The sequence below is a fragment of the Sapajus apella genome, unplaced genomic scaffold, assembly GCF_009761245.1.
Source record: "Sapajus apella isolate SASKATOON/1434 unplaced genomic scaffold, GSC_monkey_1.0 scaffold41, whole genome shotgun sequence".
Taxonomy (NCBI): Eukaryota; Metazoa; Chordata; class Mammalia; order Primates; family Cebidae; genus Sapajus; species Sapajus apella.
In genome coordinates, this window is record NW_022436981.1 from 12,722,567 (window position 1) to 12,735,643 (window position 13,077).

The 13,077-nt window shown below is 38.0% G+C and overlaps 1 protein-coding gene across 1 annotated transcript in view; it reads left to right on the forward strand.

Moving 5' to 3' along the window:
• Window positions 1-393: 393 nt before the first annotated feature.
• The window catches only part of HCRTR2 (hypocretin receptor 2), a 110,521-nt gene continuing 97,837 nt past the window's right edge, over window positions 394-13,077 (forward strand). Inside the window, exon 1 of the mRNA XM_032299743.1 lies at window positions 394-1,008. Coding sequence (XP_032155634.1) covers window positions 786-1,008 — 223 coding nt within the window. The 5' untranslated portion in view covers window positions 394-785. The remainder of the gene's footprint in view (window positions 1,009-13,077) is intronic.

The window sequence follows — 13,077 nt, forward strand, 5'->3', positions numbered from 1 at the left end:
TTCAAAAACAGTCTCATTCTCTAGTTTTAAGAAGAAAGGGAAGGAGATGCCTTAAAGACTCAGCAAGTGCTAAACTGGCAAATGTCAAATGTTAAAATAAGTTTATATTAAATGTTAAAAGTATTTGCCTGGAATGACTTTTCCATTGTCCTGCTTGAGAAACGCAAGAGGCGCCTCCTTATTACTTTTATATTTGCTTTACAAAGACAAATGTATCATCACGCTCTGTATCAACCGTATGTTGACATTTTTGTCATATCCACAGACGGATGCATGTCTGTGCATGGTTTATAATAAGTGCACGTAAACAAAGAGAAAATAAATAGAAAAAGGGATTTAGTAACTCCTCCCAGACACAGATGAAATTAGTTTTCATTACTTTTTTTTTTTTTTTTTTTTTTTTTTTCAGCTTCAGCTCTCCCTCAGCGCGGGAGGAAGCTGTGTGCTGCGGCTGAGTGCTGGAATGAGGAGTAATTGAGCTTCAGCTGAGCCGGAGGTAGCTTTCTCCTCCCGGTGTCATTGCTGCAGCCTCCAGTGCCCAGTGCCTAGTTCCTGAGCTGCCTCTCTTCGCGGTGCAACATCGCCCATCAAGACAGCAAAGCCGCCGCAGAAGTTGCCCGGCAGAAGACTCCGGAGGCATTGGCTCAGGAACTTTTCACGTCATTTTCTGCTCGGGAGCCCCTTCTCGCCTCTTCGCGCAGCCTTTCCCACCGCACATCCCCGGTGCTCATGGGGCAGGCAGAGAGCAGCTTGCAGCACTGAGCAGAACCGGACTCGAGCCCGTGATGTCCGGCACCGAATTGGAGGACTGCCCCCCTTGTCGCAACTGGTCATCTGCCTCGGAGCTGAATGCAACTCAAGAGCCCTTTTTAAACCCCACCGACTATGACGACGAGGAATTCCTGCGGTACCTGTGGAGGGAATACCTGCACCCGAAAGAATATGAATGGGTCCTGATCGCCGGGTACATCATCGTGTTCGTCGTGGCTCTCATTGGGAACGTCCTGGGTGAGTCTCCTCCCGGGCAGCCCTCCCGGGGGCTGTCACCTCCCCTCCGCTGCGGGCTGCGAAGGCTCCATAGAGACCCCTCCCTCCCCCAGGGAAGCAAACAAAGAGGTCGCTGCTCTCGGGTGGGGTTTTCTAATTAAAGAAAATATAAAGTTTTCTGATTTTCCAAACCAGGACCGAGTTCTGGAATGGGTTATTCCCTGTTCTGCTGGAAGGAGGGGAAAACCGTGTTTCTTTTTCGGAGCACCTAGATTACAAGCGCAGGAAGAGGGGCCACGACAGGGATCTCCAGGTGGATTTTGTTGAATGAGGGGAGGAATCAGTCATCCCTTTGTGTACCCTGGCTGCGTGCTTGGTGGGGGGGTGTCGAAAGAGGCAGAGCTTGCAGAATGCAAAGCTGCATCCCTAAGGAGCAAGCTCTCTTTGGCTGTGGAAGTCACAAAGCATTTCTGAGCTAGGTGGCATTGCCCTATGGTGAGGAGGTTTAGCCTCAAGTTAAGAGATGGTAATGAACCAGCAGGGAGTAGAGACGGAGGCAAAGCAGGGAACTGCACTCACTCATTGAAGCTGAATTAAACAGAAACCATGCCTGGAGCAAGAAGAAGGAGGGGCATGGGAGAGAAATACCACAGAGATCTCAATCATCCATCCATCCATCCATTCATTCAAACACCCATTCAGCCAAATATTGTTTTGTTTTGTTGTTTTCAGTCTGCTTGTTGCGGGGCTCAGGAATGATTCGTGTCAACTGTTTGTTGTTGTTGTTGTTTTGTTTTCCCCAAAGATGAGATGAAGCTTAATGCTGGGCTATTTGTCCCTGTCTAGGTCTGTATGCAAACACGTTTTCTGGACCCCACCCCCCTCCCCCAGAACAGTTTCTAAGGGTTGGGGAGGGTGTGAGATGGGAACATAGTGACTGCGATGATGGAATGTGTCAGGGCAGGGGGAATCTTCCTCAAGAAAAGAGGCTTTGGAAGGGAAGAATAACTTGAAATAAATTGTGAATGGAAGGAGAGTGTACCTTGATGAATGAAGAGTAGAAGGCTGGGAGACTTTTCACATGCAGAGGGCAGTGTGGAGGAAGTCTCTGCTGAAAACGACAGGAGATGGAGGAGGCTAGGAGTTGCTCTTGATTTTCAGTTGTAACAGTGGAAGAAGGTGAGTGAGGTGAGATAGGCTGGGAGGCTTTGCAGTCAAAAGCAAAGAACTTGTGGCTTCAGTGGAGACTGACAAGGAAGTTATCAAGCTTTCAGCATTCATCTGATTTTTATCTTCTCTCCCAAGTGTGTTGGTCTGGGTAGAAAGCAACCAGAGTAGTCTCTCACCAACTCAGCAGGCAGAATAGATGATAGTTTGTGAATGAGAGTAATTCTCCAGAGAGTTGGTACAATATTATTTGAGGAGACAAGAAACCTCTGAGAGCTTTAGTACATTTTAAAATATTATTTTTAGACTGTTTCAAGGAAATCTTTTTAGGATGCTAACAAACTGAAACAAAAGAGGAAATACACATGATTAGAACTGTTGCTATAAGCATATGTCTGCTGATAATAATTGCAATCTTGCTTTCCTTCTTCTTGTTACACATCCTTAAGATTACATCTCTTAAGACACATGGCTACCAGCATAGCAACATTTTACTACATTATGACAACACTTATTAAAAAGTGAATAATCAAAATTGAACATATATTGAGTACCTATTGTGTGCCAGATCCCTTCATTTACATTCTCTCCTTTAAACATCAACATAACCCACATTAGGCAGAAGAAACAAGACTTAGAGAAATAAAATGACATATTAAGGGACATAATTTAGATTCAGTTCCATTTCTTCTGACCTCAGATCCAGAATTCTCCATTGTTATTCCACTCTAGAGCTAGAAAGCATATAGAAAATAGATTCTCTGCTTCTGATTGTCTGCAAGCTTATTGGATGTGTTTCTGTTCTCCCCTGCATCAATGCCCACTGCCAATAAAGTACAATGAGGGGTTAATGGCACTATCATTCTCTTCACCAAAAAAATCTGTCCAGAGAAGCAGTATTTTTTTTTTTATGAATAGCTATAAACAGCAACTATTTGCCTTCCTTATTTTAATTTTAGGTTGAATCTTTGTGATAAAATGTGCTCTTCTTTGCCATTATTGCATGTTTACTTTGCACAGGCCTTGTAATGAACAGTCTCCATAACATAATTGCATAGTTTAGAGTTACATGTTTGCTAGCCTGGGAAGTTTTAGTTTCAAGAAAGAAACACCTCTACAGTAAGGCTACTTGTTTCATAATGTCAAGGAAGATAGCACTATCCACAGCCCCAAGTGCTGAAATGGCCAATTCCATTCAGCCTAAAAAGATTTTCTCAAAGCACTCTGCTCTCAAGAAACTGACAGCTATTTTCCTCAGGACTGAGTAACACTGAAATCCTCTCTGTTTGAACTGAAACTCATTCTTTTCTGCCATACTTCCTGAAAGTTGATGAGGTTTAGGTTTGACATTTAAACAAATGAGTAGTGTCGTTACTCACAGACAATTTCCTGCTCTTTGATGTCACTGTCAAACTTGCAAAATGAATTAGATTGAGAATTTTTTTTTTTTTTTTTGCCTCTCTGGTATAAGTAATTTTACACATAGAGTGGTAGGACAGGATGTCACGTGATTTATGCAAAATAAAGATGTAACATTAAGTATGAAGGTGAAATACCAAGAGGGTAGGCAGCAGATGTAATCACTGAGCCTTCAGGCTCAGTCACCACTGATACTTTCATATAACTAACTACTTGGAAAATCTCAGTCTTTTGGGGCTTACAAATATAATGCCATATGTTAGAAGTCATTTTCCTTACAGTGTCCTTTCCTGAAGTGATGTAATTGGATATGCTATGAGTAGCATGACACAGTCTTGATTGTCCTCATCTCTTTTTCTTCTCCTCAGGATCCCTCTCTATCATTATGCCCCCTCTCCACTCTCATAGACTCCTTCCAGAGATGGAAAGCAGTTTCCTGAGGAATAAAGATTTAAATGGAATTTTAGGAGTATTTACTTTCCAGTGAAAAGCTGTAAGCATGTTTATTGTGGAATTTTAAGTTGCAGGGAAGGAGCATGGGGTAAGGTTCTTTTCGGAAGGAGTATTTTTTCAGTATCTTTAAAATAATGCCACCTATTAACTATTCCTAACTGTGTCTTCTATTACAGCTAAGTAGATGTAGCAACTTATTCACTTAGTGCATTTTAAGCACTAGTATTTTTTTAAATTAATGTGTATATCAGGGGGAAGCATTGGGGAAATATAAAGAAATGTAAATGATGTTAATTTTTGCTCCTGATTTCTTGAGTGAAAATTTGGGGGAGAAAAGTGTTCTAGTCAGTTCAAGCATTAAGTAACTAGGGAAAATGATCAATTTTCCACCTCTTATATCTGCATTCAAAGATATCATAAGTTTCACCTGGTATGCTTCTATCATATCTGTTATTGTCTCCATATGAAAAATGGGAAACCTGTAATAAATGTCCACATCAGTTCAGTTATGCTTCTCGCTTCTTGTGTGCCATTAGCAAGTTATTGAACTATCCAAGTCAATTTTTTTATAATTACAAATTAAGATCGATAATGCCTGCATCGTAGAAATAATATCAGGATGTAATATGCAGATAGGACATGTAAAGGAACTCAGGCACATGCATACTTTTTTGACACATAGACACTAATTAATGTCAATTTTTATCTCTTAATTTTCATGACTGAACTTTTTGTGATGTGGTTTATAGCCAGCTTCTGCCGTCATGGCCAGTCTGTATCTCTGTAGCTCTTTGTAGCCTCTGCCCCAGCCTTTTCCTTAATTACATATTTTCCTAAAAGGTGTGAATAAAATGGTGTTGGCACATGTTACTCTCCTTTTTCACAGTAACTCCACCCACCCATCCCTTTCATACTGATTACTTAACCTTGCCTTGTTGCCTTCTCATGAAAGCCATTTCTAACTATTGGAATAGTTTGCTTGTTTTCACAGCTTAAATTTGCCTGCATTGGTTCCCATTCGTTTAGAGGTTTTGAGTTGTTAATAGGCTGGCCTATCACTTCTAATGTTTTAAATAACACACACACTGGTAATATATTAATTTAACCCAGACATTGTTAAACTATATAGTGAAGTATTCATAGTTAAAATACATTGTCCATTTGTCCATTAAATAATTTACCCAATAATAGTTTATCCAAATTAGGTGTGTGGAATGGGAAAATATTTGTAATAGGGTTGCTTCCTACAGGCTTAATCTTCTGTCATATATGTAAGTGGTAGAGTTGCAAGTTCATGCTACTCTTAAGGCTAGGCACATTTATTTTCTGCTTCTCCTAATGCCCATTTTAGTTTTGTGGGTGTTTGTAAACCTATCCTTTCCTACACAGGAAGCAAAAATGAGTTTCTAGCCTCTTTTTAGAAGTAGAAATAACACATCACTCAGCTCTGCCAAGACTCAATATAAATCATGAATAGTGACTCTAAAAGGTAATTTTAAATATTAAGCTTTAAACTTATTGTACATTTTAGTTGTAGAATGCAAAAATGCTTATCTGAATAAGAAACTGATACCTATGCATTTTTGCTAAAATCTTATTGCTTAGTTTTATTTAGTAAAATAAATTATATCTTTGACTTAAAATCCCAATGATAACTTTTAAGATAGCTATTTCATACAGAACAGCAACATTTATCATGGACAGACAATAATGAGAGTACCATGTTCAACTGATAATTTAAATGTAATGAGTTCTTTCTGTATTTGAAAAAGTATATTTGGAAAATGAGATAAAAAAAAGCAATTTTTGAGAGATCAAATCTAAAATTTAAATACAAACACAATGCTCCAGTTTTTAGAAAACTGTCTTGATTTTAGTAGTGCTTGCATAATAAATTGTATAATGTATTTTTATATTAATTTTCATTAATTTGTATTTTAGATTGTATTTGAAAATTGTTAGGCACTGCAGCTGTGTTAGCATCCCAAAGTCTTCATATTCTCACCCAGCTCAGAAACATCCACTGCTGATGTTATTTAGCTAGTGAAAGAAGACCCTTCCATGTTTTTTTCTTATAGCATTTTGACATCATCTACATCCTAAGGAATGCTGGCTTTATTAAGTAATGGTTCACTGGTATGGTTCAGTCAATGACATGTGATTGGTGGAACTGAGGGTATTTTCTCCAGTTCCTTTTCTCACTGCAAAGGAAAATGATGAGTATTTACTGAGTACTATATGCTAGGTCCTCTGTGTCAGGCTCTACTTACATATACTCTGTTGATGCCTTACAACAAACTTATAATGAAAAGATTAATAGCTTTTACAAATAAGAAAAATGAATTTCAAAGAGCAATATTAACTTACTCAAAAGTTTAGTCAGACAATAAATAGTAGCACTAGGTTTCAAATATGGATTTAACAAATTCTGTGTTCCGTGTTTATTCCATTGCTTCATCCTGCCTGTTTCCGTAGCTTCTAACCCTGACTGGAGAAGCACAGGGAAGAGGAGGAGATACTGAGATGTGCCCTCTAGACAATTTACGGAGTTGTTTGGGCATGTTGCCATGCTATTTTTCTGATAGACTACAGTTCTTCAGCTCTGAGGATGAGCTCATTTGATAAGCTAATCAAGGTCAGGCTAGGGTTACTTTACAAGAGAAAATTTCAAGGTAAAATAGGTGCTGCCAAAAATGCTTTTACCTGTTCAGGGGGGTGACTCACTGGAAAAAAAAAATGTTAGGCAATTGAGGCCAAGGGTTATTTTGTTATTGAAAGTGCTATCTTTAGAGACAATTTGAGGCTGAGGGCCTAAACATTTAAAACCTTATATAATCTAAAGATACTTGTTTATTTTTCTTTTGCTTCGTGCATTTTCAAAGAAATAGTATTTATTTAAACAAATAATGTTGCCATTGATTTAATTAAATAGATCAGTTTATTTATTTATTTATTAATTTTTTGAGAAGGAGTCGTGCTCTGTAACCCAGGCTGGGGTGCAGTGGCGCAAACTCGGCTCACTGTAACCTCCACCTCCCGGCTTCAAGCTATTTTCCTGCCCCAGCCTCCCAAGTTGCTGGGATTACAGGCATATGCCACCATACCTGGCTAATTTTTTTTTTTTTTTTTTTAGTAGAGACAAGGTTTCACTATCTTGGCCAGGCTGGTCTTGAACTTGTTACCTTGTGATCCACCCACGTCAGCCTCCCAAAGTGCTGGGATTACAAGCATGACCCACTGCTCCTGGCCTTAATAGGTCAATTTCTGTATCACCTGATAGTGTTCCTGGAGCAGAATAATGTTCTATAGGTACAAAGAGGCATTACCTGTCACATCAGACATGAAATGACCTTCAGACACTGACTCTGGAACACTTTGAGATGCTATTGGATGAAGCGCGTGACACATATGGCCAGTCTTTTGAATTGCTGACTCTGAGGATAAAATTTGTTCATTTCACCTTTTTGTTCACACAATGAGAAGTGATCTCTTAACCAAGTAAATGGATTAAATGGATATTTAAAATAACATTAAATTTCTTGCCCGAAAAACTGTTCCTTCATGAACAAAAAACAAATTGCTAAAAATAAATGACTACATCTTTATTCCTGTTTAGAGATTATTATTATTGGGCCTTTACCCATAATTTACATTCAACATTAAACACATGAGAACAATGTTTAATATTTATATAGTATTTTACTCTTCAGAAGATATGCTTTCTATATTCTGTCTCAGTTATTCTTCACAACAACATTATGAGGTAGAGCTTTTTTAATGAAAAAACTCATATGCTTGAAGTGATTTAAAATCACTGTGGAAGAAAAGCCTGGACACACAGAAAAACCAAGTGGTTGTATGTCAGCTTGGAAAAAGCTTGCAAATTTCCTGTATTTCAAGAGGCCAGGATAAGGCATATAATTACCGTTTACTGGTTTTCAGCTATGCTTTCTTTGATATCTGATTTTGTCAAAACTCCGAGGAAAAAGTCATATTACCACACTTCATAAACTTGTTAAACATAAAATAATTTCAATGTTTTAATTTACAGTAAGAGTTTATTCTCACAAGTCCTGAAAATTTCAGTTATTATGGTCTTTTTCTGTAGACAGAAATCCATGTGGACTGCTATTGTTCTGAATAGTGAGACTATGCCAGAGCAGCAAAGAAACCCTGCATTTTCATTGGCTTAGTACCACAAAAGTTAATGTCTTGCTCATGTAACATCTAAGGTTGTTTCAAGAGTCTATTTTATCCAATGAATTATGGTTCAGGCAGCCTCCACATTTTGTTCACCATCTCAAAAAGGTGGACTCTGTGGTAATCAGTTTCCAGTATGGTTTCCAATGACAACCACCCACCCCCAACCCCCACTTCCTGGTAGTCACACCATCATGCGGTTCCTTTCCATATTATCCCAGAATTGGTCTGGGTGACCAATAGCTTATAGCAACAGTGAAACAATGTCACTTTCAAGATTACATAACAAAACCTTATAGCTTCTGGCTCAAGTACTCACTTTCTCTCTAGCTCTTGGATCTCTTCTGGAGGAAGTAAGCTGCCTTGTGGTGAGCAGCTGTTGGCTGGAGTGAAAATCTCCAGCCAGCAGCCAGAGAGGAAATACCGTCTGTTAACAACCTCATGTGTGAGCTTGGAAGCAAATTCTTTAGACCAGGTTGAGTCTTGAGATGACTACAGCAGCACCGCTTCCCCACCCCTCCGCAGCTTGACTGCATCTTAGTAAGAGACACTGAGATGGAACTATTCAGCCAGGCTTCTTGCAGATTCCTGACCATTCAGAACCTTTGACATAATACATTTTTGTTGTTTTGACTTACGTTTTGGGATAAAGTTTGTTGCACAGCCTCTGAAGTGAACTAGAAGCAGCATACTGGCTCTTAACTACTTTTGCCAAAAATTAACACTTGTCAGTCCCTGTTTGGCCCAAATCAATCATACTGTATCAACCTAACTACAGAGGGAGTTGGGAGATAGTAAGGTCTCTGTCACTGAAACTATACAATAGTTAGAAGCATTTTTAACTTGCATAGACTCCAAACAAGAGAATTCGAAGGAATCCATACCACTAAGATAAGCTGATAGGTATATCATTCCAACTTGGGTCTCTGAGAATAGAGGTAATTGATAATATTAAGAGCCTTTGTGCCAATTATTGTGCTAGGATTGTGGGTACAAAGGTAATAGAATCCAAGGAACCTGTACTCTTTTTGAAAGACAGACACATACACACATACTTTCAAAATGATGTGGTAAGTGCTGCTATGACAGATGGGTACACAGAATGTAGTCGAAGTATTTGAGAAGAACACTTAGCTCCACTGGGGGATTAGAGAGAGTTACAGGAGGAGATGACACCTAAACTGAATTTTAATAGATGAATTCAAGTTACCCAGGTGAAGAAAATTGGGTAAGGATGTTCTAAGCAGAGGAAACAACATAAGCAAAATCAAAGAGGCGTGAAATAGAATGAGCTATGAAGAAAATGTTAGGCATTGGGTAACTCTAACGTAAGTGCAGATGAGGAGAGTCTGGAAATGAGGCTGAAGCAGTAGATAAGGATTGGCCATAAAGACCTTGTGTACAGTTCTTAAGATCTAGGCTTTGACGTTGTTTAGGGGGAACCGGAGCCATTAAAGGATTTTAAAGAGTGCCATCACTGGCTTGCATTTTCCATGAGAGCGTTTTGAGGATAATGCAGAGAATAAATACAAAAGGGGAAAGACTAGAGAAGGTTTTCACACTGGGCTTTGCATCCATCCTGTTTTGGCTCATCTAATGGCACTCCTTTTAATGAAAACAAACAAACATACAAACTGACAATAAAGAACATAATCCAAATTCTCCAGATAATTACTTCCAGGAGCTTTCTATGTGCTGTACAAGAAAGAAAGAAAAAAATAAATAGAGTAAATGAAGGAAAAGGAAGAAAGAGAAAGAAAGAATACATATTGGAAAAACTGGCTGCTTTTATTTTGCTAAATATTTAAATTTCAGAAGCAATTTTTCTTTTTCGTTTTTTTTATTTCCTTTTCTTTTTTTTTTTCTTGAGACATAGTCTTGCTTTGTCAACCAGGCTGGAGTGCAGTGGCACCATCTCAGTTCTCTGCAACCTCCAACTTCCAGGTTCTCCTGCCTCAGTCTCCCCAGTAGCTGGGACTTCAGTTATGCACAATTATGCCTGGCTAATTTTTTACATTTTTAGTTGAGGTGGGATTTCACCCTGTTACTTAGGCTGGTCTTGAACTCCTGAGCTCAGGCAATCCACCCAACTTGGCCTCCCAAAGTGGTAGGATTACAGGCATGAAACACTGCACCCAGCCTCAAGTTTTCTTTAAGATGTTTTAATTATATCTTTCCTGGAACATATATGCAAGAATCTTGTATGCCATAGCTTTATTAATATTTTCCAATATTTTACATGTTTTTTACTATAATCATTCTTATGATTAGTTACAGATTGGGGTTTCAGTGAATCACTGTAGTCCAAGCCATTTCTCATTTGAGCTTCTACATTATATTTTGATCTCACTCTGGAACTCAAAGATTAAAAATTTGAGATCTAAGAAACAATGTTTTCCATTTTTCAACTAAATCCCCACTTTTTTCTAAATATTCAACAACTTTCTAAACATTCTCACCTGAAAATTTATTTTAAATAACATTTATTTCATTCACATAATCAATGAAGTTGCTACATTAACCCCAGGTCAGCCCTTAGCAAATTTCAGTGAACATTTCCCTACAGGTTGGCATGGTAACACACTTCAAAATTTCTAAATCTGTGGAACAGCTTAGAAGCTTTTATTTGCTATTCCTAGTTCACAATGGAAATACAATAATGATTAAACATTGTAATATCCTTTTCTAGATTCTTAGTGAGCTTTTATTCCTATTCAGTGATTCTAAAATGAATTTATAAGGCACATGGTTTGTAACCATGTGAGACCTTGATTTTATCACTACACTGCTAGAAATGGGGTCAAAAAGCCACTGGCTTTAATAATTTAATTAATCAATTTGGAATGAACCTGATGAGTCAGCCACTTTGGTAGATAACCATATTGCTCATAAATACTATTTTGAAGATAATTTGTCTTTCTTAAAATGTGAAGACTGTGCTAATCTTTCTGGGCAGGGGTATGGAGGTATGATTAAATGCTTAAGAAACCATTTTGTGATTGCATGCAACTGAACTAACTTTTCATTATTAAAAATAGATAAAAACTTAACCTCCTCAATTACAATACTTTATACAAAAGTTTTCCAATTTTACATAGACTGAAGATAAAAATACGTTAACAAATCTTACCAGCTGGTTCAGGAAAATAACTTCATAATTATTAAAAAATTTATGTGCTTGGGCTAGATTTACACTTTGGACACAGAAAAACCTAGAGAGAACCTCGTTCTTTGAAATCATCAGAGAGGGTGATGGTGACTCAGAGATTCCTGAAAATCAGCAGATTTCCCTAGTTTGCAAATGTATGTGTTATTTTTTCCCCCAGGCATAATGAACTTTATAACAAGAAGCCAAATCATCTTAGAGAAAAAGGGGAGAATAAAAATTTAAGAACTTAAAAACATATAAATAAAAATGTGTGCATACCTCAGACATGTACACACACAGTTTGGGGATTGGATGATATGAATAATATAATTAATATACCCTAATTTTTCATGCAGGATTGAGAAAGTATCTTCCAGATATTTAAAATGCTAAAAACTGGACAGAAGGCCTTGAGTTTCCCAAATTCAAGACCTATTTTCAACTATTCCCTGAATAAATGAACTATAACCTTTACAGAAGTAAAAATGATAAATATATTAAAGATGAATAAGTCCTTGAATTAACAGCCATGCAAGAAGGTGTATCCCTTGGGTGATTGATCATTGTAGCATAATTTCTTTTCCCTGAACAGACAATATTCCTTGACAATACTTTCTTGAACAGAATACAGTGTTTCCCTAAACAATATATGCCTGCTCTAGAGTTTTCACAATTGCTGATCCTCCTATGGCTGGCTCCTGCTCAGCACACAACACATTTTCATTGGAGTTCTCTTGGAATGCCTGCTTTAAATCACTACTCCCTTATGTACTGTGATAGCATACCATTTTAGTTTTTGTCAGATTTGTCAAAGATCAGATGGCTGTAGATGTGTGGCATTATTTCTGAGGCCTTTGTTCTGTTCCATTGGTCTATATCACTGTTTTGGTACCTGTACCATGCTGTTTTGATTACTGTAGCCTTGTAGTAGTGTAGTTTGAAGTCAGGTAGCATGATGCCTACAGGTTGTTTTTTGTATTGTTCTTGGTTTTTGTTTTGTTTTGTTTTGTGTGGTTTTTGTTTGTTTGTTTGTTTTTACTTAGGATTATCTTGGCTATTCAGGCTCTTTTTTGGTTCCACATAAAATTTGAGGTGTTTTTTTTTCCCAATTCTGTGAAGAAAGTCAATGATAGCTTGATGGGGATAGCATTGAATCTGTAAATTACTTTGGGCAGTATAGCCATTTTCCCAATATTCTTTCTTCCTATCCATGAGCATGGAATGTTTTTCCATCTGTTTGTGTCCTCCCTTATTTCCTTGAGCAGTGATTTGTCGTTCTCCTTGAAGAGGTCCTTCACATCCCTTGTTAGTTGTACTTCTAGGTATTTTATTCTCTTTGCAGCAATTGTGAATGGGAGTTCACTCATGATTTGGCTCTCTGTTTGTCCGTTACTGGTGTATAAGAATGCTTGTGATTTTTGCACATTGATTTTGTGTCCTAAGACTTTGCTGAAGTTGCTTATCAGCTTAAAGAGATTTGGGGTCTTCTAAATATACAGTCATGTTGTCTGCAAATAGACAATTTGACTTCCTCTTTTCCTAACTAAATATGCTTTATATCTTTTTCTTGCCTGATTGCCCTGGCTAGAACTTCCAGTACTATGTTGAATAGGAGTGGTGAGAGAGGGCATCCTTGTCTTGTGCCTGTTTTCAAAGGGAATGCTTCCAGTTTTTGCCCATTCAGAGCAATATTGGCTGTTGGT